A 25,271-nucleotide genomic window follows, 5' to 3' on the forward strand; every position below is an offset into this window, starting at 1 on the left:
CACTCATGCTGTAGGTTGCTGACCCCTGATCTAGCGCATTTCCTTGCTATTACTTACAATTTGTAATCTTAGATGCTTAGTTCAGGTATGGCTTTAGGGGATGCATTTTCCCTGCCCTGGTTCCTTGCTGTCCCGGAGAGAACACACACACAGAGCACAAATAAAAAGCATCTTCTCCCCTTATTGGTCAGGTGCCAACCAGGTTATTTGAGCTTCTTAAAATCCCTCCTTTACTTGTAAAGGGTTAAGTAAAAGCAGGAACCTAGTGCAAAGACAGTCCATTCCTATTAACCTGAAAAGGGGTTTGGAAAGTCATTCCTCCCTTTGCACATGCTAAAGCGGCATGCAACTCCCCTGCCCTCTCTCTGGAGCCACCAAGCGGTGAACATGTCCTTTTTAAAATGAGAAGGCCAGTATGATATTCACAAGCATATCCTGTACCTCAAGAAGCCAAACCAAAACAAAAAACCACACAAATATCCGCGTATCCTGCTTGCCTGCCTTTGAACTCTTCCTTATCCTACTCTCTCCTTTCCAGTGACACCAATGAAAAACAAAAGCCAACCCAGAAACTCTTGGCAGAGCGATTGCTTCTTTTTGTAATGCCTCACTTGGGGCCCCAATGCTTTTAACTTTCACTTTTTATTTAAGCTCAGCTCACTAGGGATAGACTTAATGCTTCTGGTTTAAGTTCCCCCTACTCTACCATTGTGGTTTGAGCCAGCTTACCAGCTCTCCTCCTATGCTGCTGTCACCACTATCTTGCTCAATTAGAATAACTCACATACTTCATGCACTGTGAAGTCACTTACTTTAGATTTTTTATAAAAATCTTGGGCTTCATAAAATTATATAGAAACAAATGATTCCCAATGTGTCCTGCTCCTACTGCCTTCCACTCCCTTATCTACTCCAGCACCTTTAATGCAAAAGGTTGCTTCAAAAGGGCCAGATCTTTTGCAGATGTAAATTATCACTCCATTAGTCAATGGAGCAACACTGATTCACAGCAGATGAGGCTGTGACCCAAGAAGCAGGTCTGTGTCTCAGAAAACTCAATAACAGGCAGTTTAATTAGAAATGTCAGAGTTGTGAATTAAGTAACAAATCAGCTGGATGAAAATATTGCCATGGGGGGGGGGGGGGGAAAGGGAGGGAGAGGCAAGAGAAAAATAAATATACTCTTACCAATAATCCAGCAAAAATCCACAAAGCTAGTCTGCCGAGGCAGAGCTGGTTAACAGCAGAAAAGGGCATGTCGGGTTACAATTATTACTATAAACACTTCTAAGCAACTCATCAACTGAGAATCTAGGTGGCAGATCTAGCAACTAAAAAAGTCCCAAGATGGAAACAAAAATAACCTAAAAAAAAATCCTTTGCAGCCATTAAATTCAGAGGGAGGCTAAAAATGTCTTAAAATAAATGCTAAAAGCTGGACTTCATCTCACGTTGCTATAGTTCAGGCCACATAAAGGACACTTTCAAGGCTATGCCATGTTGTTATAGCTATGTCAGTCCCAGGATATTTTAGTGAGACAAGGTGGGTGAGGTAATACCTTTTATTAGACCAACTTCTGTGGGTGAGAGAAAGCTTACCTCACCCACCTTGTCACTTTCATGGATACTCAGTACAATTTCTCACTCCACTCCTCCACCCTCAAAGATAATTCCAGACCAAGACAACCCTTTAATTAATTCCACCACAAAAGTGGTAACTTGGAGGGCTGCCATGACCTTATATGTGGCCAACATAGAAGGCTGATTGCTGGTCATTGAGAAGTACGATTGATGCAGTTGTAACTCAGGCTGCCAAATGAGATGAACTTACTCATAAGGATAACAGAAGATTTAAAACTTAATTAAAAGTCTTGAAACAAATGGAAAATGTTTTAGTGTTTGGAAAAAAAAATCTGTAGTCCTGCTGCAACATTGCCAGGTTTTTTTGGGGAATTCAGAGCAGGCAGGAGGGTGGGAAGCAGTGAAATTTGTCCACATATGAATACCACAAATTTTAGAGCATTGTATGTGTCAAATGCTCCCAGGAGCGGAAAGGCAGGGAAGGAAGCTGAAGGTGCTATAATTGCACCATTGTCTGATATAAATTATTTCAACTGAATTTCACAACCCCACATAAAATCAAAATAAAGTATGAAAGTTTTAAATTGTTGTTCTTCCTGAATTTAAATCCCACCATCTACAACAAAAGATGAAATGAGACCCAAACAGCTTTTTCCCCAGAGGAACATGCCTGCATCTGTCATCTATCCAGCTACATTGATGCTAATTTACAGTGACAAATCATACATTTTCAGAAGCAACAAACCATATATATTTTGGGAAGCAGAAGCAACAAACAAGGTCCCGGAAAAAGTGATGCAAGTGATTGATTGAACTTGAAGACTCTGCGCATGAACAACTGCAAGAATAAATCTGCCTTAAAATGTTAGTTATGCTTTTACAATTGTAAAACAGAATTAATAATTAAATCCACAAAGACAAAATAAAGCACATATTTAAAATCTTCAAGGTTTATACAAGAGCAAAAGTCATATTTCACCTTAGGCATTCTTTAACATTGGCTTTTCTAAGAAGAGTAAGTACAGCATGTTACTTTAAAAGTAAGAAGAACTTTTAAAAGTAGCACATCCTTTGCTACATTATACCCAGTAGATCTGTAATAGGAAAACAAGCCTCAGCTAAATGATTGGTTAATTTATTTCTAAAGATAATACCATACATCCTATTATTCATAATTGTCTTGAAATCATTGGGTTCTTTAAAAAAAAAGTTCTCTTCTGCTTTCTCCTTTCCCCCACCCTATTTCTTTAAGCAACTGTCTTATGCAAAGACAAAGATGTGAAACCCCTCCATTTCCCACCGCATCTAGAATAGACTTTTGCTTGTTTTAGTAGCAGTATTTATGGTTTGGCCAATCAAAAAAATACTGTCCTCAGACAATTATATTTCTTGGCTGAGGTAATTACACATATCACCTTCTATCTGAGGTATTTAACACACTTTATAGAAGTTTATTAATTTATCCTTGAAATTATCCTGGGTACTAGGCAAATAAGTAGTAGTTTCATTTTACAGATGAGGAAACTCAGAGATTAAGGACCAAATTTTCAAATGTGTCCACTAATTTGGGATACCTCTGGTTTTGGATGCTCAATTAAAACCTGATTTTCCAGATCTCTGAGTACCCAGAACTCCACCCACAGTCAGTGGTACTTGCAAGTGCTAAGCACTTCTGAAAATCAGCCCCCCCGCACCCCGCCAAAAAAAATTGCAAGAGAGAAGAAAGACACTTAGTATGTGGTTTTGAAGGGGAATGTTTCTCATTAAAACTGAATGTCTCAAATATCTGAGCACACACAAAAAAGTGGTAAATAAGGGTATTCAAACATTTTTCAGTTCTGATGACATTACAAACAATTCCATCCTAACATGCTAATAGCTACCAGGATGTCTGTAGAATAACCTGTTAACGTAGTCCTCACTCTGATCTTTGTAGCCTGACAGAATAAAGAGAAAGAGGCACCTGGAGTTCAATGTATTCAGTAAACAATATTTTAGTGCTAATTATATGTGCAAGCTGGGTGCCAGTACAATTTCCATGCATATTACCTCCATTTTTAGTACATATGCCTCTTTTCTAAATAGAGCTCTTATTCTTTCACTAAGAGCAGGTTGAGCTCCACACCCGTTCTTGATTTCTCAGACCATTAGGAGCCTTATATCTCACATCACCTCTGCAAACCATGTAATTTCTATGGCTAATGAGAAAGAATCCCTGAAGTCACTCTTGACCTTAGATTTCCGTATAACACAGCACAACATATTGCTACCATTACTCCAGTAAGGTCGCTCCAACCTTGTCTCTCTCAGTTCTCAGTTATTATTTAAAAGGCTGAATTTGCAAGGTGCAAGGCACCTTTCTGAACTCCCAATGACTTCAACAAAAGCTGAAGATTCTCAGCAACTTTCAAAATCAGATCTGAATTGATTATCATCAGTTCTGTCAGCATATTGACTCATCATTGATAAGTTCAACTCAGAAACTTGTATGTACAATATTTTAAAGGAAGAATTTGTGTAGGATATGCTCTTAGATAAGAGCATTTGTAAGGCCTTAAGAGATTACAAATTAAAACCATTTTTAAAGCTCCCCAATTTCATATGTACACTTGAGTTAAGATATGGGCATTTGTGAATTTACTTAGATTAGTAGCTTGGCTTAAAGCTGTCTGGTTTTTGGACAGCCCCTTTGATTTACCATCCTGTGGCTAAATCACTGCAGGAATTTGGAAAAGGCCCAACTCTATTTGTTTAAAGTCTGATCATGCAGCTTTAGCATTTCTAACTGATCCAGGAGCCATTTGCTTTTAATTACCATTTGCTTCAACTGCACAAGTAATGAATGTGGTGGCTATGTAAATTTATGAGCTGGGTGGAGCTATCATCTTTATGGAGGCCTAATTATAATTTTAATTCATACAGTGAATCTTCTTAAAAACTAATTTTAGCCAAGTCTTTATATATTTAAAAAAAAGAAAGAAATGAAACAAGCCATACATGAAAGATTCCACACAACACACCTGATTCAGTTCAATGGCTATTTCCTCATCTCCTTAGTGTTGCTGCATGACTGTAGAAAGCTTAAAAAAACAAGTTGATTTAATGTTTCTATTTATTTAAGGTGTCCAGTTTCCAGGGGAGTCTGTGACTAGTGGTTTTAAACTCAATTTAGCATTTAAACTCATTTTCAGCTGGGTCCCTGTGGACCAGCAATTAGAAAGGAAAGGAGTTCAAAGAAGAAGGCTTATAACCTTTCAGTGGTATGTTTGTGTGGTCTTTTAAAACAAACAAACAAAAAAAAACCCAAAAACAAAAACCAGCATCTTCTGTTACCATTCTTCCTACATTCAAAAAACACTGCAGCCCAGAGCCAGGTTAACAGCCTGCTGGTACAGAAGACTTCATGGGTAGATACACATCAAAACCCAGCAGCCTTTTATGGTGGCTAATGCCAATATACACTTTTCCCCTACTATCATAATGAAAGTCTTGTCTCAATGCCCAAATTTCCCATTAAAAAAAGTCACAAGAATCTGAACAAGATACACAAAACTAAGAGTATCTACAGAATCTGTTTTTGCATATTCAGGAGCTGTATAGGTCCTATTCATTGTTTTGTTACAGTTACACTTACTGGTTCCAACTAAGATTGGGACCTCACTGGGCTAGGCACTGTACAGGCACATAGTGGGAGACAGGTCCTACCCTGAAAAGCTTTCAGTCCAAACAAACCAACAGTGGAGACACATGATGGAGGAGAAGCAGAACTGAAGTGACTTCGGTCCAGTGTCAGAACAGAGAATAAAGTGAGATCTCCTGACTCTATCCACTAAACTACACTGTTTTTGTTTTTTATTACTCAGTACTTGCATCTGTCTGCACTTTTGGGTACCTTGAGAATACTCTGAATTAGCTTGCCCCCATGTAGTAATGTCGTTCTCGGTTGTCAATGATACTTATGTGAATGATGTTCCAATGTCATTAATTCAGCCTTAGGACTTGGACCAGGGGTGGGCAAACTACAGCCCGTGGGCTGGATCCGGCCCATCAGGGCTTTGGATCTGGCCCACGGGATTGCCTCCCCCCCGTGGCACTGCGGGCCCACTGCCACTTCCAGAAGCGGCTGGCACCATGTCCCTGTGGCCCCTGCGGGTGGGGGTGGGGCAGAGGGTTGTGTGTGCTGCCCTTGCCTTCAGGCACTGCGCCCCGCAGCTCCTATTGGCCGGGAATGGGGAACCGCGGCCAATGGGAGCTTCGGAGAAGGTACCCGCAGGCAAGGGCAGTGTGCAGAGCCCTCTATCCCTCCCCCAGGGGCCACAGGGACATGGTGCCGGCTGCTTCCAGGAGTGGCACAGGGCCTGTTTTAGCCCTGCTGCATGCCACTGCCACCCCAGAGCCACTCCAGGCCTGAGCCTGCACCCCAACCCTCTGCCGCACCCTTCCTGTACCCCAACCCCCTGCCCTGAGCCCCCTGCCTCACCTCACACCCTCCTGTACCCCAACCCCCTGCCCTGAGCCCCCTTGTACATCCTGCACCACTTCTGCACCCCAACTTCTTGCCCTGAGCCCCTTCCGGCACACTGCACTCCCTCACACCCCAACCCCCTGCCTCAGCCCTACATTCATGGCCCTCCATGCGATTTCCCCACCCAGATGTGGCCTTTGGGCCAAAAAGTTTGCTCACCCCTGACTTGGACTCCGCCTAGATGCTGACAGATAAGCTTATGTTTGGATGCACTGAACTCCCTGAATATTGATCTTTCAAGTTATTTTTTTTCTTCCACCAGTTCTGGTAAACATATAGGACCAAAATCGGACTGGAATCCATACAGTAGACTCTCACTGATTTCAATGGGAGTTGTGCACATGTCTCTGAAGGCAGAATTTGACCCATCAAAGTATATAAACTTCTTATACAGGATGAGACAGATTGACTACCCCTTTCCTGCCACAAGCTGGTCCCTAGCCCAGATGAAAATTGTCAGATTCTACAAAAAAGGCTTATGTTTGTCCTGGTCTACAATATGTAGGCACGACCCACTCATAGCAAAATAGTGCATTTTGCATTGTGGTCTCTGAGACAAACCCTGGGAGTGACGATGATGGGGGTTACATTCTTCTAGCTATTCTCAATATTGGGTGTGGTTTCTGGGCTCCTGGCAAGTTTCCAGTATGGCCTGAAATTAGTTACCCTGCTTTAAATATTTTGGGATATCTATAAAGTCTTCTAGCTTATCCATTATATTTCTTCAGCTTACATTTTATACAATGATATGTGGAACAGTGTATAAATATTGTTTTCAGCAAAACTTTACTAGACCCAGCTTGTGCTGATGATATGTTAATAGTCAGACTTCACATGGCAGGAAGATGGATTTAAGGGACAGACTTGTTTTGCAAGATTTGTTCTTTTTACCTACAGCATTGCATTTTACAGGTAAGCAGTCTAGCAATGCCATTGCAACAGAGGCCAGGCAGCTGAACGGTGACCAGAGATGACAGTAGAACTTTCTGTATAGCCAGCTGAGCAGTAAAGCCAACCATTCTAACATTGAGCCTCTATTAAAGTTCTCTAAAATGAAGTGCAGACAATTTTACAATGTCATTTAACCGCCAATATCAGGATAACCAGGTTTGATGGGACTAGGGTGACCAGATGTCCCGATTTTATAGGGACAATCCAGATTTTTGGGTCTTTTTCTTAAATACACTCCTATTACTCCCCATCCCCATCCCGATTTTTCACAATTGCTGTCTGGTCACCCTAGATGGGACTGTCCCAGAGTCTTAGCTGGTTGTACTGAAATCAGAGCTTTGTCTCCATTCCAACTGTTCTGAAAAACACCTACAAAATTTGCTAGTTTAGCTACAACATTCATCAGTGTACTTTTGTACTTAAGGATCCCTTTCAAAGAATAATTTTAAACAAAGACCCTCACTCCAAAAGAAGTAAAGAGAAAACAAGTCTAAAATAGAATGTTATTTATTTTAGTTAAGCAAATGAAATAGAAAAATTAAAATTGTTCTGAACTCAGGTGTTTTGATTATGGGTGTGTGTATGTCTGCTCCGGCTAGAATCTGTCTATTTTGGGAAGATATAGGATTTAAAAAGTAAATGAAAAGTTGTTCCAGGCCCACTTGAGGTTAGCTGATAAGACGACAATCTAGAGATGTCATACTGTTGGAATTCCAGTGAGGGAGAGGACAGAAGCAACTCTGGAGAGGTGGAAAGGTTGTGAATGATTGAGAACCCAAACCCACTCTCCCCAAATTGCTCTCTTCCCTGGCTGTGTCTCCTTTCACACTCAGCATGTTGTGGTCCATTTTTGTAACAGTTATACTGAAAAGTTAAAAATTGTGACAACCCATTAACTGGAAATGATCCAAAAACCAGTCTGTGTGTGGAAGTTATTAACGGAAACTGAAGTGGTTCCAATCGTAGGTGCTGACTCTGTGGGAGCTCAGCATCCACCAGCCACAGCTGTTTGGCAGCACCCCGATTAGCTGATCAGGGCATCACCAAGCAGCTGATTAAAGGCTGGGGGAGAAGTTAGGGGAGGGTGGAGAGCAGCGAGCAGGGGACAGAGCAGGGACGAGGTGGAGCACCTACAGGGCAAAGAAGAAACTCAGCGCCTATGGTTCCAGTTGCTATATTTCTTTGAGATATGTCATCAGAAAAAATGTACATTTGCAGTGGGTCTGTCTGTACACCACTGCACACTACCCTCTGATTTTTTTTTTTTTAAACTCGCTATGGTTTGATCAGCTCACACTGAAGCTGAGGGCAGACTGAAAACGGAATCCTAAAATGGAATTTATAGCCTCAGATTCAAAATGTCCCTGTTTTTCATTTCAAATAATGTATGCATCTGAGTCTAGATCCATGACCTGCACAGTCTACCAATTGCTTCCTCCTTCATGCTGGCCCTCTTATATACTTGCCCTCCAATTCCCTCTTTCTTGGCTGGTGGACTTCCATATGCTCACACAATTTTATCTCCCTCTTCACTACTGCTGCCTTTTCACCACCTTCCACCCTCTGCTACTACCTCCTCCTTCTCTCTGCCAATTTCTGCCTCGAACCTTGAATCTTCTCTCCTTTTTGATGCTTACTTTCAGTCTTTGTCCATCTCCCCATTCTGGTAATCTGTTGCAACACAGAGTGGCGCTGTCTTCCTGCTCAAGCAGCCCATCTTCCTATTGACCCAAATTTATAATGTAATTTCATAATCCACAAATGGGATACTACTCCCATGAATTATCACTTAAAAATTGATTGAATTGCATTGTCCGTAACCCTGCAATCCATCTCTGACTCTAGAACAACAGTGGGATTTTAGATTATAATAAAACTTAGTTCAGAAAAGATCCTGAATTTCGTTTGCTTCTTTTGTCAAAAAAATAAAAGTGAATGTACCTTCGCATTTTGAAGAGGAGGCTGGTAACTAGAAGGCCGATAGTACATCCTCTGAGTAGCATCAGTGTGGATGTCTCCGAGAAATAGCTCCTCCACTAGGTGATCTAAATTATGATGTAGATACTGCTTCTCTACTCGGATCAGTTGAAGTTCATGCATGGCAAAATTAAGAGCTCTGGTGCATTCACAGCCATTCTCTTCTCTCCACAAATTGTAGCTCACATCCTGCTCCCAGGGATTGTTGTCTGGTACAAATCCAGGACATGTACGGTTCACCAACTCACTTAGTTTTTCGGCTACTGCTTCACTGTGGCAGATGATCTGAATGTTATGTAACTGGTAATCGGCTTCAGTTCCCCCTCGGATGATCCAGGATGCTTGACGAAGACGAATTTTACCACGGATAACTAAGGTGTAGGTAGGGTTTGTGCAGCGATTACCACCGTAATAAAACTGGTAGGCCTTGAATGTGTTGTTGTTGTAGAATCTATAGGATCTTGTGATAAACTCTGGGCCTGATCTAACTTCACAGCTGTAGAGGATTGAAAATGATATAAAACAAAACTTTGAGAGAGAGATACTACACTATCATGGTACAATTAATAAGATGGTCAAATTCTTCTAGTTTGCACTAGTATTAGTACTGCATTAGTACTGTAGAAACGTTTCAAATGCATTATCTTTTTATACCACTCAACTACCTGCGGTACCTACATAGCCACCATGACTGTAGTATCTGAGCTCCTCACAAGTCTTTAATGTATTTATCCTCACAATGCCCCCATGAGTAGGACCCTACCAAATTCACAGCCATGAAAAACGTGTCATGGACCATGAAATCTGGTCTTCCCCTGTGAAATCTGGTCTTTTGTGTGCTTTTACCCTATACTATACAGATTTCATGGGGAAGACCAGAATTTCTCACATTGGGGGTCCTGACCCAAAAGGGAGTTGTGTGTGTGTGTGTGTGTGTGTGGGGGTTTCCACAAGGTTATTTTATAGGGATTGCAGTATTGCCACCCTTATTTCTGTGCTGCCTTCAGAGCTCGGTGGCCAGGGAGTGGCAGCTGTTGACCAGATGCCCAGCTCTGAAGGAAGTGCCCCCCCCTCCAATACCATACCATGCCACCCTTATTTCTACGCTGCTGCCTTAAGAGTTGGGTGCCCAGAGAGTATCAGCTGTTGAATGATGGCCCAACTCTGCAGGCAGCAGCACAGAAGTAAGGGAGGCAATACTATACCATGCCATCCTTACTTCTGCGCTGCTGCTGGTGGTGGCTCTGCCTTTAGAGCTGGGCTCCCAGCCAGTTGCTGCTGCTCTCCAGCTCTGAAGGCAGCGTTGCTGTCAGCAGCAGCGCAGAAGTAAGTGTAGCAGTATTGCAACACCCCCTACAATAACCTTGCGATCCCAACCCCCCCAAACTCCTTTCTGGGTTAGGACCCCTACAATTACAACAGCATGAAATTGCAGATTTAAATAGCTGAAATAATGAAATTTATTATTTTAAAAATCCTATGACCATGAAATTGATCAAAATGGACTGTGAATTTGGTAGGGCCCTACCCATGAGGTAAGGAAGGACTATCACCTTCATTTTACAGCTGGAGACCTCAAGCACAGAGGCAATTAAATGCATTGCCCAAAGTAACAAAGAAAGTCTGACTGAGGAGGGAACTGAACTTGGGTTTTCCCAAGTCCCAGTTTCCTACATTAATCTCTGGGCAGCCCTTCCTCTTCCTCCTCTTTTATCACTTGCACAATTAGAATAATAAGTTCTTATGTTCTTTCTCTAGCTAACACTGCTTTAAACTGGAAGGAAAAAAAAGTGTAGTTGCTCCTAGGAAAAATTTACCCCAATCTGTCATTTTATCAACTATATTTTCTTTCTAGGGTTACATGATTTTTAAATCTGAAGCTTAATTTTGACCATACTGGTTTGAATGTTTAACCTTTTCATAACACTCTTGAGACAAAATCTAAAATATGAACAGCAGTTCTTCCTCATAGGAAGTGGCTGCAAAATAAATATTTCCTTTTTTAAAAAAAATAGTGAATTTAGAGAAAGGACAAGAACACTGAAATATGAAGCACCTTAACTGACCACAGAACAGGTACAGTATTGGTAGCACCCGTGCAAACGTCCTAAACACTTAATGTAAATTTTACACTCTCTCTCTCTCTCTCCCCCCTTCCCCCCCACCTGAATGCGTGACCTAGAGGTGAGAGAGGCTAGGTTGTTAATCTTGGGGAAGATTTTCAAAGGTACAAAGGGGGCTAGGTTCCCAGCTCACATTGAAAGTCAAACTCTCCTTTGTGCCTTTGAAAAAAATCTCTCCCTTGAGTGTCATCCAGGCTGCTTAAAATAAATACTTTTCAAAAATAGTAAATTTGATAAGAATTATAAGCTCAGAAGGTTATACTTTTCAGGTCAATTTTCAATTTTTCATTTAGTGTGTTGAGAACTTATTCTTTACACAGACATATTGCTATGATCATATAGAGAAAAAACTACATTAGAAGAATGTTGTTTAGGTTTCAAAGTCAAGCAGCTGAAAATTAGTAAGTACCAGAATTTAGGTTGCCCATGCAAACCTTGATTTGTCACCCTTGTGCGTACATGTTATGATACAGGCTTCTGTTACATGATCACATACAAGACCCCTGAAAAGTGCTAGGTAACCTAAATAGAGGTGTTTCTCCTCTTATAAGATAATAGTTTTAGGCTTACAGAGCCTAGTCTAAAGTCTACTGAAATAAATGGAAAAAATCCCATTGCCTTTAATGGGCTTTGGATGAGGACCTCACTTTTTTGGTATATATCTATACATGTGTGTGGAAATGTATTCTTTGATCAGTCATTTAAGTGGTTCCACTCTACTAATAAGAAAGTGTAGGCAAAAAACTATTAAGGAACTCTTGCTACACATTTCACAGGAGAGCATTAAATCCCTCCAAAAAAGGGTTTCATTAACAAAATAATTTACTGACTTATTAGACTAGAGGTCACATAACTTTTCCATTAAGAAAATGTATTAGCTACTGTGAACTTGCTGTAGCTTTGGGTTTGTTATAAAACAGTGAATATAAGGTACAGTAACTGAAAAAGTAACAATAGTAATAGAAGCAAAGTTTGCAGCTTGTCTGTTTGAACCCTTTGTGGCTTATCTGCTTAGGATAGTCAGAAAAGATTCTATCTTTATCCTGCAATTGCTCCACATGCAGAACTCCCACTGAAATCTATAGGAATTTTCAGGAATAATTACAGTCCAAATCCAGCAGTCCTTACTCAGGAACCACTTTCACTGAGTTCTGTTGTAGCTTTGTCTAAGTAAGGATTACAGGATCGGGCCCCATAAACATCTTAAAACCCCCAAAACAACCTAAGAAAATCGTTTAAAATAGGTTGATGAATATTACAGCTGAGACACTGGAAATGAAATCTTACTCTGAATGTCATCATGATGTACAGATAAGCATTTGGACATGCTTGGGCTGATGAAACTAAATTTCTTAATTTAATTTGCTAAATGAAATTTGTTCATGCAAAAGCTCTTAAAAACCAAGGATCCATTCATTAGAAGTCTTGTAATACAGTGCAATATTCATAAGCAGGTTTTAACAATATTTTGTTCTTTCTAAATCAAAGAAAGTTTTAAAAATATTGCATTCCTTACTGTTTAAAATGCAGACTGCAAAGTGGTGTATAACAAGGTAGCTTTACAGCAAGCTATTCTGTTGTACAACTAAAATATCTGTCATTCTAAGTATCTATGAAAAATGCTTTTACATTTGTAGATAATTTTCCCTCCAGGTCACTCAAGCATCTTTTTTTGTTATCCTTACCCAGTAGAGACCCAATGCCCTTCAATGGTGGGAGGCATTTGCACAGTGATTCGGGCTCCATTGTGAAGATGTTTCAGCATATGATGACACTGTGATTCCTTAAAAGCCCTCCATGCACTCTTCTCTAAAGATCGAGGGTGGGATCTGCTGTCTGGATGAAGAAGGGCAGAACCCTCTCCCAGCCCTGGGAAATAAAAGTGTAAGTTAACCAGGGGATTCTGGCAAGGATGACTGATACTCAACCTGCTTTACTGTTTATCTAGCAGTGCTAACACATCACTCACTTGGCAATATTATGTGCTTAGGGAAAGAATTGATTATATTACTTGTTCCATGTGAAGGAAAAAAAAAATTCTTCTTCTATTGGGAAATGTCCCTTTCTGCCAACAAATTACAAATCTTCTGACTAGATTTCACAAATGTTGTAAAATGAGAACAGGATCAGAACCAAAACTCTGAATTCAAATACCTTTGAAGTGTGGATCTGGATTTGAACTTCACAACTGGTTCTTAAGTCTGTCAGTAAGAGGACAACCCCAAAACCTGGACCCAAGCATCTCTGTAACTGTGGGAAAGCTGGATCCAGATCCGGATGTGATCTTTGTGGCTTGGGCCCACCTCTAATTTGAATGCTTCTATAATAAACTTGCAAATAAAGGCCACCTTTTAAAGTCAAAGGAAAACAGATATTCAAAGGACAGCCTCTGTACACAGGAAGCCTCTGTGATGATTGAGGTGGTCAATTAAAGGCGGATTCTGCTATTTTTATTTTCAGGGAAAAAGGAATTTCAAAAGCTAATTTTATCTCTAGCGCTCAGTAATTTTGGTTTCTAGTAATGCATACATAGGAAACTCACCAGCAATCTTGCTACACAAAATTAATCAAACAAAATGAGTATGTAGTGTAAGAAAGAATGCTTCTTGCACTCCTTTAGGCTGCATGCTATATAAGGTGTAGGAAAATATGGATCAAGAATAAAGCACATTAGGATTAACAAGTGAACAAATACGAATCTTAGACTACTGATTAGAAGACAGCCACTGTTTTATTAAAATAACTACCCATTACCGGTTTAACAGCTATGCAGATGAACCACAGTTGAAAACAACTGTGTGAAGATAGGAAATATGTAATTAATAATTCAGCAGCACTTGCAATTTGTCTATTGAATTTATAATAAATTGCTCAGCATTGGGTTGTTAGCATTTTATACCTTAACTTTCCCATACTGGGTCAAAACACAGTCATCTATTGGTTCTGCATATGGACAAGTTACAAATCTCACTGCTCCAATCATCTCATCTAATGAGCACAGGCACAGGAACACAATGGAAGCTCCAGAGAGCGAGGAATAGATGTGGAAAACACACACATACAATAATATAACAGTGTAGTATAAATGTAGTCACACTACTAGGATGTTTTGTTGCCTCTAAGTTATGTGGTGGGAATAAAAGCCACCTACTGGACCCTTATCTTGCCCACTAGATGTATCTTGTCATGTGTGTATTATGGGGTGAGGCAGTGCAATATTTAATGAGCACAGCCTCCCACATCCTGAATAAGTGTTTCAGTGCCTGCACCTTTCTGCATCTTTGTACGTGTTATTGTACATAAGTACCCCAATGTGGGATCATACTTCCCTCTTTATATCACCTTAAGATCAGATACACCATTTGTCAGACATTGTTCCCTTTTGGCTCTCCATCCCAGCCTTTGACACATCAGTAAATGGCCTGGTAAACAACCATGCCACTGCCTTTACACATCTGTCCTTCCTGGATATAATGCAAGTGTTTGTTCCCATTCCAGGATGCTGTCAGAGGCTTGAAAGAAGAGTATGGACATGGGTAGGATACAAGACCCCCTTTGAGCACCATTTATCTCCTTGTATACTTTTCTAAAAAATGGGGAAGTTTTGCAGCAGTATGTTTTCCTTCTCCTCCACCTTCTGCAGTGAGAATCTCCAGGCTGTTAAGGATACTCTGAAGGTAATGACACATTCTAAATAAACAAGAAAAAAAATCAGCTTGGTGCATTTTCATTAAGGAAAAAGGGATCCATGATTCAAATTGCATAAAGAGCAAATGTGCTGATGAAATACATTTATTTATTCAGCTTTGACATTGTCCTTGGTGCTGTACAGCACATAAAAATCTGTTCAGATGTTGCTGCTAGATCACAGCAACATGGCCTAGTATTTAAAGGCTTAATGAAAAGAGTGGATTTTCATGAGAGATTTAAAAGAAGAGAGTTGCAGCATGGCACACTGGGATAGGCAAGTAATTATTCACTTTGAATTATTCCTAATTTAAAAGGGAAAAAAACACATGACTACTGGATTTTAGGATTACTTTTGTGTATTAAGGTATGTTGCAGTACAACATGTAAAATAGTCTTTTAAAACCCTTTTTAGGCAAAGCACTTAAGGATGTGTTCAGCTTTAAGCAGGGAGTAGTCCCATTAACTTCATAGAATTCCTTTGGTTTATATAAAATGGAAAGATGTTGGCAGCCTCACGGTTAACTGTGTTTTTGTGAAATGGAAAAATGTGGAAGTTAATTTAAAAGACCACTTTTAAATAACATTGGAGACCAAACATAATTGCTGTATACTTAGAGCTTTGGCTTTCATTGAAAGGGATCCAAATGTACTACTTTCCACAACAGAGGCAAATAAGGGGGTTTCACAATCTATACACATGTCTATGGCAAGATAGCTAAGGAAATGATAAACAATGAAAGGGGCATGTAAGTAATTTAGACTCAAGATTTGACTTACCTTAAACTTATTATAAAATTAGGAAATATCTTCTGGATCTGATATGTCTCTTTTAAAAAAAAAAAACCAAAAACCAAAAAACAAAGTTACCTATCTATTCCTGAGATATTTGAGAGATTTCAAACAAAATCCACACTTTAAATATGACCCACAAAAATAGTGCCATAAAAACTTCTTTTGGCTTTGTAGTTTCAGTTATTTAATGAACACTATTCGAAAGATGGCATCACTCATCACACTGGTGCTTAAACAAGATAGTACGTCAAAAAGTAAAATAAGAAAGCCATAATAATTGCAGCTCCATGAGAAATACAAAAGAAAAAATAACCAGTGTTTTCTAGATGAAGAAAGGAAAACAAGAATAGGGATAGAAGTTATTTTCAAGTTCTTAAGCAATCAATTGAGAGTAAAATAAGAATTTTTAAAGTATTAAGCTGTTGGCAGTGTATTCAGTTGGATAACAGTATTAGGTCCAAAGGCTGGTAAGAAAAAGTATTCTATCAGCAATTTTGCAGAAAGTCTTCAATTATTACAGATTCAATTTCAGTTTTCAGTGAATTCATGTTAATATGAGATATATTTGCAACAAAAATAGGGAAGTGGTAGATGTGATGTATCTTGACTTTAGTAAGGGTTTTGACATGGTCTCACATGTCCATCTCAAACAAATTAAGGAAACAGAACTTAGGTGGAGCTACTATAAAGTGAGTGCATAACTGGTTGGAAAACTGTTCCCAGAAAGTAGTAATCAGTGGTTCACAGTCAAGCTGGAAGGGGATATCAAGTGGGGTCCTGCAAGGATCAGTTCTGGATTCGGTTCTGTTCAATATCTTTATCAATGATTTAGATAATGGCATAGAGAGTACATTTATAAAGTTTGCAGATTATACCAAGCTGGGAGGGGCTGCAAGTGCTTTGGAGGATAGGATTAAAATTCAAAATGATCTGGACAAACTGGAGAAATGGTCTGCAGTAAATAGGATGAAATTCAATAAGGACAAATGCAAAGTACTCCACTTAGGAAGGAACAATCAGTTGCACACATACAAAATTGGAAATGAGTGCCTAGGAAGGAGTACTGCAGGAAGGGATCTGGGGGTCATAGTGGATCACAAGCTAAATAGGAGTCAAAAGTGTAATACCGTCACAGAAAAAGCAAACATTCTAGGATGTATTAGCAGGATTGTTGTAAGCAAGACAAGTAGTAACTCTTCTGATCTACTCAGCGCTGGTTAGGCCTCAACTGGAGTGTTGTGTCCAGTTCTGGGTGCCACATTTCAGGAAAGATGTGGACAAACTGGAGAAAGTCCAGAGAAAAGCAACAAAAATGACTCAAGGTCTAGAAAACATGACCTATGAGAGAAGATTGAAAAAACTGGGTTTGTTTAGTCTGGAGAAGACAAGATTGAGAGGGGACATGTAATGGTTTTCAAGTATAGAAAAGGTTGTTACAAGAAGGAGGGAGAAAAATTATTCTCCTTAACCTCCGAAGATAGGACAAGCTGCAATTTAAGCCCATTGCTTCAAGGACGGTTTAGGTTGGACATTACGAAAAACTTTCTGTCACGACGGTTTAAGCACTGGAATAAATTGCCTAAGGAGGTTGTGGAATGGAGGTTTTTATCATTGAGATTTTTAAAGAGCAGGTTAGAGAAACACCTGTCAGGGATGGTCTAGATAACACTTAGTCCAGCCAGGAGCACAGGAGACTGGACTAGATGACCTCTTGAGTCCCTTCAAGTCCTAGGATTCTATAACTAGAATTTAGCTCAAACTCAAAGGTTCTAGAGCTGAATTCATAGATTAAATTCTGCTCTGTTACACCAAAATCAGTTAAATAGCTATGGATTTAAACCAGTGTAACTGACAGCAAAGTTTGGACCAATATCTCTATAATGAGCTCTATCAAAACTTTGGCTTCAAATACTTGGAGTTTCAAAATTGAGACCCAGAATTTCTCAAGTTCTGCATGTTCAGATTTCAAATGTGGCCAATTAGAGAGTTAAACCGGAACAGCAAACAAGACTCAAACCTAAATCTGGATTAGCATGTCTGATAACTGGGAAGTTCCTAATTTACATCAATTGAGACACATAGGGCTAAACTGTTTCTTCATTCACACCAGTGTAAATCCAGTGTAGCTTCCTTTTATAGCCCATTCTCACACAAACAACCTCATATGGAAAGCCCAAGTGCTATTAGGGTGACCAGACAGCAAATATGAAAAATCGGGATGGAGGTGGGCGGTAATAGGAGCCTATATAAGAAAAAGACCCAAAAATCAGGACTGTCCCTATAAAATCAGGACATCTGGTCACCCTAAGTGCTATTATCTGTGAGCATTACATCCTTGGGGGGAAATCACTTAATACTAGTATTTTATTTCTGCAACAAACTATTTTCAAGTTGGAACTTGTCTAAAAATCTTTTAGACAATAGAAAATAATTGACTAGATTAAGTATTTAGCTTTACTTATCTAGTCAATTGCCCTGCACAATATACATTAGAGTACAGCTATCTCTTGATGTGGGAAAGTGCTAGATAACTTCTATGACAGCTTTTTAATTGCAGTGCAAACTTGTGTAATTACAATGGAGACTATAACATCCCATTGCCAAACAAATGTGTCTGTGTTTACTTACCATGTTTTCCTCCACTATTATTTCTTTATACTTCAAAGGGCCCTTACAGGATTGGGACATAAATTAGGGATACCATAACAAGGGATTACAAACAAAGGATTGGGGGCAGAGAAGGTTGAAGTTTACAACTGTAAAAGATAACAAGATTTGCTTTTGTTTCATATGTACCTATTACTTTTCTTGTGTGTGTACGTAGTTTAGATATACGTCTGCAAACAGACCTGTAGTTTAAAGGAGGGAAATGCCCAGTTTATAATGTTGAAGTTACTGAACAGAGATACAAGACAAGGATTTTAAGATGTAACAATTAGAAACTCTGTCGAGGCTGACTGGCCCAGAATTAGATCTTCTGTTATTTTATGGCACAAATCCTGATGTCCTTACTCAATGCCCAGTACTGAAATAGTCTGAGAATCTCTTGGGGGAGGCTGAATGACTTCAAAACCTAGTGAAATCAGTTCACTCAGCACCTGGGAGAGTTAGGCCTTCAGTGCTTACTCTTCCAAAACACCGGTTTCAGTCAACAATTGAATAGTGACAGCAAGAACTTGAGGCCCCTATAACTTTTCACACAGGTAATCTACTGAAATTCTTTGACTTTAATTTTTAAGTAGATGCGTTTGTGCTCTCTTCTTTAAAACAGAATCAGTATCCTCAGATCTGTATTCCTCATGAGCCACTTCACAACAAAGTTGGTATGCATTGTGGAGGAATGAATGGATTTGGTAAGGAGAAAAGTTTACAGCTTTTTAGGGTTATGCTTTCAAGGTGTTATAAAATACTGTATAAAAATTAAATATCATGATAAATTCCTTGATAGTGCCTTTTAATGTCACTTATTAAGCACCATTTACCAAAAGGGTCATAGGCGCTGTACATTTAAAAAATAAAATAAAATAAAAATAGCAATCAAACCTGAGTCCAATGGCTCAAGTATAAATTCCCACCAGTGTATGAGAGAGGAGGAGAATTGTGGGTTAAAATCGTTTCCACATTCTGCTGTTTCATATAACGTGTTTTAAGCTGTTTTAGAAAACGAGCTCTGTAATGTTGAATTAAATTTTGTACTAGAATGGACCACCATCACTGAATGAAGAAAAAAGCGGTGGCATCTCAAGTGTGTATTTCTGTAAACTATTAAGGGTTTGAGTCTGCCTCCACTACAGTCAATGGGAGCTTAGCTGTTGACTTCCAGGAGGGAAAATTGGACCCTAAATGCAACACAATACATAAAGTAGAGTGACTTTGCCCTTTTTCAAGCAAACATATGTTCTATACCACAGACATCTACACACATCTATTCTATACCATAGGTGCTGGAACTAGGGGTGCTGCCACACCCCTAGCTTGAAGCAGGTGCCTTTATATACAGTAACTCCTCACTTAACGTTGTAGTTATGTTCCTGAAAAATGCGACTTTAAGTGAAATGATGCTAAGCAAATCCAATTCCCCATAAGATTTAATGTAAATGAGGGGGTTAGGTTCCAGGGAAATTTTTTCACTAGACAAAAGACACACACACATATATACTATATATACACACACAAGTATAAGTTTTAAACAAACAATTTAATACTGGTACACTGTGATGATGACTGTGAAGCTTGGTTGAGGTGGAGGTGTCAGAGGGTGGGATATTTTCCAGGGAATGCCTTACTGCTAAATGATGAACTAGCAATTGGCTGAAGGGTTAACTCATTAATGTAGCCTCACTCTACAAGGCAGCAGGCATGGAGGGAGGGGAGAGAGCACAGCAGACAGAGACACACACCTGTGTGTGAAAGAGAGAGATGCACATTTCTCCTTTAAGTAGCTGACCCCAGTCTTAATTACACTGCCTTGTTAATTAGATCAGCCTGCTGAGACCAGAACCCTGTCGTGTGTCCCCCCTGCTCTATGGAAATGGGGTAAGCGGGGTGTGGGGGGAGGGGACACCCTGACATTAGCCCCCCCACATACAGCAAGCAGGAGTCTGGGAGCAGCTCCAAGGCAGAGGGCAGGAGCAGCACATGGCAGTGGGGGGAGGGACAGCTGAATGCCAGCACTTGCTAGCCTGCTGGGCAGCTGCAGCACAGGGAACTTAGGGGAGTGGGGAGCTGCCAGTCCACCCTGATTCCAAGCCCTCCCACCAGCTAGCTCCAACAGGCTGCTCTTCCTGCAAGCAGTGGACAAAGCAGGCAGCTGCCAAACGACATTAGAAGGGAGCATTGCACAACTTTAAATGAGCATGTTCCCTAATTGGTCAGCAATGTAACAACATTAACTGGGACGACTAAGTGAGGAGTTACTAGTACAGGGTTTACAGTTCGGTTAAATGGCTCTCAGCACCCCCACTATAAAAACTGTTCCAGCACCACTGTTCTATATTACATAAAAATTAGGGAAAAAAACTCAGGGAAAACTACCATTAAACTTATTGGAATTTGAGTAAATACTGCAGGACAGGATCCTATACCAAAGTAATCATGCAATCTATGTACAGGAAGCACACACTACAAATGTAACTACAAAAGTTGCATTAATAACAAAGTATTAATCTTGTCTTGAATACCTGAAAATTTTTTCTCCATCATTTTCATTGATTTTATTTTTCAGTTTACAGACAACACAATATCATTCTATTTCAAAATAGTCTATGTATATATACATAGCACAAAATCCAGCTCTGTTGCACCAGTGTAAAGTTATCATAAATCCACTGAAAGTCAGAGTTACTTCGGATTTACATTTTGTTTTAACTGAAAGTGGAATTCAGCCCATGCTGCTTATTTTTCATCTCTCTCTCTTCGTCTACTTCCATGCTTGATATAGTAAGCACTGAACAGAGGGAACTCCCTTTCTGACTTGTCCTCTCCTAAATCCTAACTGAATTCAATTATTTTACTAAGGGGAACATACATCTCACAGCTCAAACTCATGCCTTGCCCATCTCTATGTGTATAGGACATATTTTTTTGCCTCATTCATTAAAATACAATGAAGGTTATAAGAAAGGAAATAAAACACTTCTATCCAACCAATTTCAGTGACACTATTGGAGCACTGAAATTGTATGAATTTATTTAGTTTTGCATAAACAATGAATTCTGCCTTGAAAAGTCTAACAGTCCTGACTGAATAAACTTATTAAAACTGAATATTTTAGTGGAGGATGTTATCGTATAAGGAACCAATTATTTTATTTAAAGTGTTTAATACATTACTATAACAATCACATATTCAGCAACACTCTATGGTAATTTCCTCACATTTGTAACATAAATTAGTCATTTGCAAAACGAATTAGCTATTTTGTTTTGAATCCACTTTACTATAGTTCTGATTAATCAGGTTTTCTGGAGCTGAATGTTTGCAGCATTTGACATCTGAAACTTTTGTGGCTTTTCATATAAAAGCAAAGAAATACTAATAATGGACAACTTCCAGCTGCAAACCTCTTTTGACATTTTACAGGTTCCATTTTGACTAATGAGTACAATTTTTTCATAATGTTAACTCAACAATATTAGGAGTTATGTTGCAATGAAAATATGAGCTTGAGTCTTATACTGCATTTACATTGTTAATTTAATGGAAGTAAAACTAACAGCACTTTGAATTAAAAGGGGAAAATTCTCTCTCTTATTTCCAAGCGCAATCCAGTTGACTGGGAGGTAGCCATGTGATCTAAAAGACCTTTGGAAAAAGCCCCAGGGCAGTGCAATACATTTATAATGTTTAGAGATTATAATCAAACCTAGAATGGGCAAAACCTAGATTAGGCTGAACTACATCTTTGGGCATTGTATCCCACTGTTCCTATCTCAGCCCAAGGGGGCAATAGTTTTCCACAATAAATCTTTGCTTCAGTCCCTATGTTACTGATATGTATATGTTCACAAACAAGTTTTCAAGTTATTTCTTTCTAAACAGTATTTGATAGGTATATTTTGTTCTGTGATACATAACTGCGGATGGAAAAAAAATAGATGATTTTCCTGTTTCGTTTTCTTTTGGCAGCTGCTGTTTTTATCTGGTCATTGGCCTGATTGGTTTCCCATTTGATGGAAAAAAAATATATGATTTTCCTGTTTCGTCTTCTTTTGGCAGCTGTTATTTTGATCTGATCATTGGCCTTGATTTGTTTCTCTTTCAGCCAAAGTTTAAAACTGCTCTGTAATTCCAAGCAGATGAGGCTGGCAGTCAACCCTATAATTATAAACTTCTCTCTTTACTCTCTAACTTCAAACCTTCCATTTTGACTTTTAGATTCACAGATCACAGAGTTTTAAAGGTACACCTTGGCGTCCAGGCAGGTCTGGCTCAACTAGACTTGTTTACATAGTCTATATATGTTTTGGAGGAGAGGTGAGCAAATGCACTCTCTATAAAAACAAAACACACAAATTTATTGAGCACCATCTGTCTGTTTAGCTTAAAACTGTACAAACATAAAGACAGACAATACCCACTCCAAAACAGACAATTTTAAGAAGCGCTTTAAAGTTCTGACTCCGGTCCCCTATTCTAAGGCTGGATCCTGTGGAGTGCCCAGTTTTAGTATACTTGAAAGAGGCACCTCCTTTTAAAAGTAGATTTTAGGACCTGAGGAAGTTTATTGAAGAAGGCTGGATGCTGCAGAATACAGTACTTCAGTATTATGTACGGTCCTCAAAATGCTGATGTAACTGAATAGGCTGAGACACTCTGAGAAGAATATCTCACCAAAATTTTCAAACATGGGTGCATAAAGGGAGGCCTGTAAATATGTATTTAGGCACCTAATTAAATAGCCTAATTTTCACTGGTGCTGAGCACCCTCAAATACCTTTTAAGAAAGTTGAAACTGTGGTGCTCAGCACTTCTGAAAATTGGATGCCTAAATGTGGCTTTAGGCACCCAGCTTTGACCATTTAAGTGGTCCATCTTAAAATTAACTTATCATTTAAAATTAACCCTACTCCCACCACAATGCTGTTTCCAAAGACGTACACTCCAGTGATATGTTTAGGCGGGGTCAATGCAGAAGTTTGCATATTTTAAAGTAACAGGTCTAAAGAGCCGTAATGTTCTAAATCAAATTCTTAGGTGCACTAAACCCAGTACTAACATTCTGTTATCCAAGCTTTCTCAATAACTACTCCCAAGTCCAAAGAACAGCTCTTAGGAAAAGGCTGCAGGTGAAATCCTGGCCCTATTGAACTCCATAGCAAAGCTCTAGTTGAATTCATTAGGGGTAGGATTTTACTCAGAGCCTCTTAAAGCAGCATTGGATTGAGCCCCCAGATGGGATGCAGTGCCAGAGCTGGTACAGACATATATTTTAAATTACAAGAACTTCATAGGCAACTGGTGGGGCACCTTCCACGCCATCCTGTTTGTAGAAGTTTGACAAAATGTTTTATTAATAAGATTCTTAGCAATGAGGGTTTAAACAAAGTAAATGAAATCATTGTATGCTTTGACTTTATATATCAATGTACTTCCTCTCTAACAAACAAGAAAACTTAATCATGTGGCCCAACTATCCACTTCCAAGAAAGGCAGGCATAAACATGCATGAAACTTTTCCCCATATGAGCCTAGCTCGGTCCTTCAGAACCTCCTACAATTTTTGGCCACATCAAGAGTCACCCAACAGGCTCTGGAACGCTCTTGAGACCGACCACAATTTAGGTTTGGGGTTTTTTAAAAACCTCTCTCAGGACATAGTTTGGAAATCCTACAGGGGGTGGGGGAGGGAGAGAGCTCTTCTGAGAGTTGATCTTGGAAACGAATCACACAACTCCCCTCCCTGGAAAACGCCACCGTATTAAACTCCTGTATTGACGCCAGCAGCACAATGCTGCACCGCCCCCCATTGCGGCCATCCTGGGAGAAGGCAACGGAGCCTTTAATAGTCTTGTAACAGCCATTAACCCCCCGGGGGAATCGCCCCTCGGGCACTCACCATGCAGGAGCAGGGCTGGGAACAGGTATCTAACCAGGTTGCAACAGGGAAGGGACATTTCCAGCTCCCCACCGCCGCCTCCTCCTCCTCCTCCTCCTCTCGCCTTCCTCGTCTTCTCGGGCGCCCCCCAGTTCCCAGGAATCCGGCCCCGGGGGCTGGTGGGGGGCAGGCGAATGGTCCCTTCAGCGCGGACCTGGCAGGCAGGCGAGGCTCGGGAGGAGGCGAGCCGGGGGCGCCGCAGGCAGGGGCACTAGCCCAGGCAGAAGGTGCCGCCGGATCCTCCAGCCGGGGGAGCGCTCCCGCCTCTCCGCCAAGCCCCCGCCCGCCCGCGCTCACGGGGGGCCGGTGGGTCCCATCGCTGCTCCCTGCCGGGGAGGTGCGGCGCGCTCCGGCTGTCACGCCTGGGGGAGCCTCCCTGCCCGGCGTCCGCTGGCTCCCGTGCGCCCCGCTCCGTCCCCGGCAGCTCGTCTGCTCGCTCGGCAGCGGCAGCCGCGGCGGCTCCTCTTCATATCCCCCTTCCCGCGGCGGGGCGGGGCCAGGCCGCGGGGACCCCGGGCTGCCGGAAACCAGACACCCGGGCACGGGAGGAGATCAGAGGGCGCGAGGCCGCCCCCTCACCCCGCCCACTCTGGGGGGGGGCACCTCGCCAGTCTGCCCCCCAGGCCCTTCCCGTGCAGCGATCCGCGTGTGCCCCGCCTGCCTCCCAGCCCCCTCTCACCGCCGTCCGGATCCTGGCAAGGGGGGCACACAGCTCCCTCCAGGAACTAGGGGGGCAGTGGCAGAGGAGCGGGAGTGCGGCTCAGCTGGGATCCCCCTGCCCCTGGCATTCCAGGCCTGGAACCACCCTTAGGTGCTGGAACCAGGGCTGCTCAGGGTGCTGCCACACCCCCTGGCTTGAAGTGGTTTCCATCATATACAGCATTCACAGTTTGGTTCAATGGCTCTCAGCACCCCCACTATATAAATTGTTCCTGCACCCCTGGAACCACTGTGGGAAATAGTAGGGGAAATTATTCGCCAGTTACAAATAACATTGTATTTGTAAATAATGTGTCGGGCAAATGGGATCTAACC

At 40.8% G+C, this 25,271-nt stretch overlaps 1 protein-coding gene across 1 annotated transcript in view; it reads right to left on the bottom strand.

Annotated features, from left to right (window-relative positions):
* APCDD1 (APC down-regulated 1) overlaps positions 1-24,680 on the bottom strand; it is a 37,366-nt gene extending 12,686 nt beyond the window's left edge. The window contains exons 1-3 of the mRNA XM_045007149.1: positions 24,198-24,680; positions 12,843-13,026; positions 8,999-9,530 (exon numbers count right to left, since the gene is read on the bottom strand). Of these exons, the coding sequence (XP_044863084.1) occupies positions 8,999-9,530; positions 12,843-13,026; positions 24,198-24,255 (774 nt within the window). The 5' untranslated portion in view covers positions 24,256-24,680. The remainder of the gene's footprint in view (positions 1-8,998; positions 9,531-12,842; positions 13,027-24,197) is intronic.
* Between the last annotated feature and the right edge of the window lie 591 nt (positions 24,681-25,271).

The sequence above is a fragment of the Mauremys mutica genome, chromosome 2, assembly GCF_020497125.1.
Source record: "Mauremys mutica isolate MM-2020 ecotype Southern chromosome 2, ASM2049712v1, whole genome shotgun sequence".
Classification (NCBI taxonomy): domain Eukaryota; kingdom Metazoa; phylum Chordata; order Testudines; family Geoemydidae; genus Mauremys; species Mauremys mutica.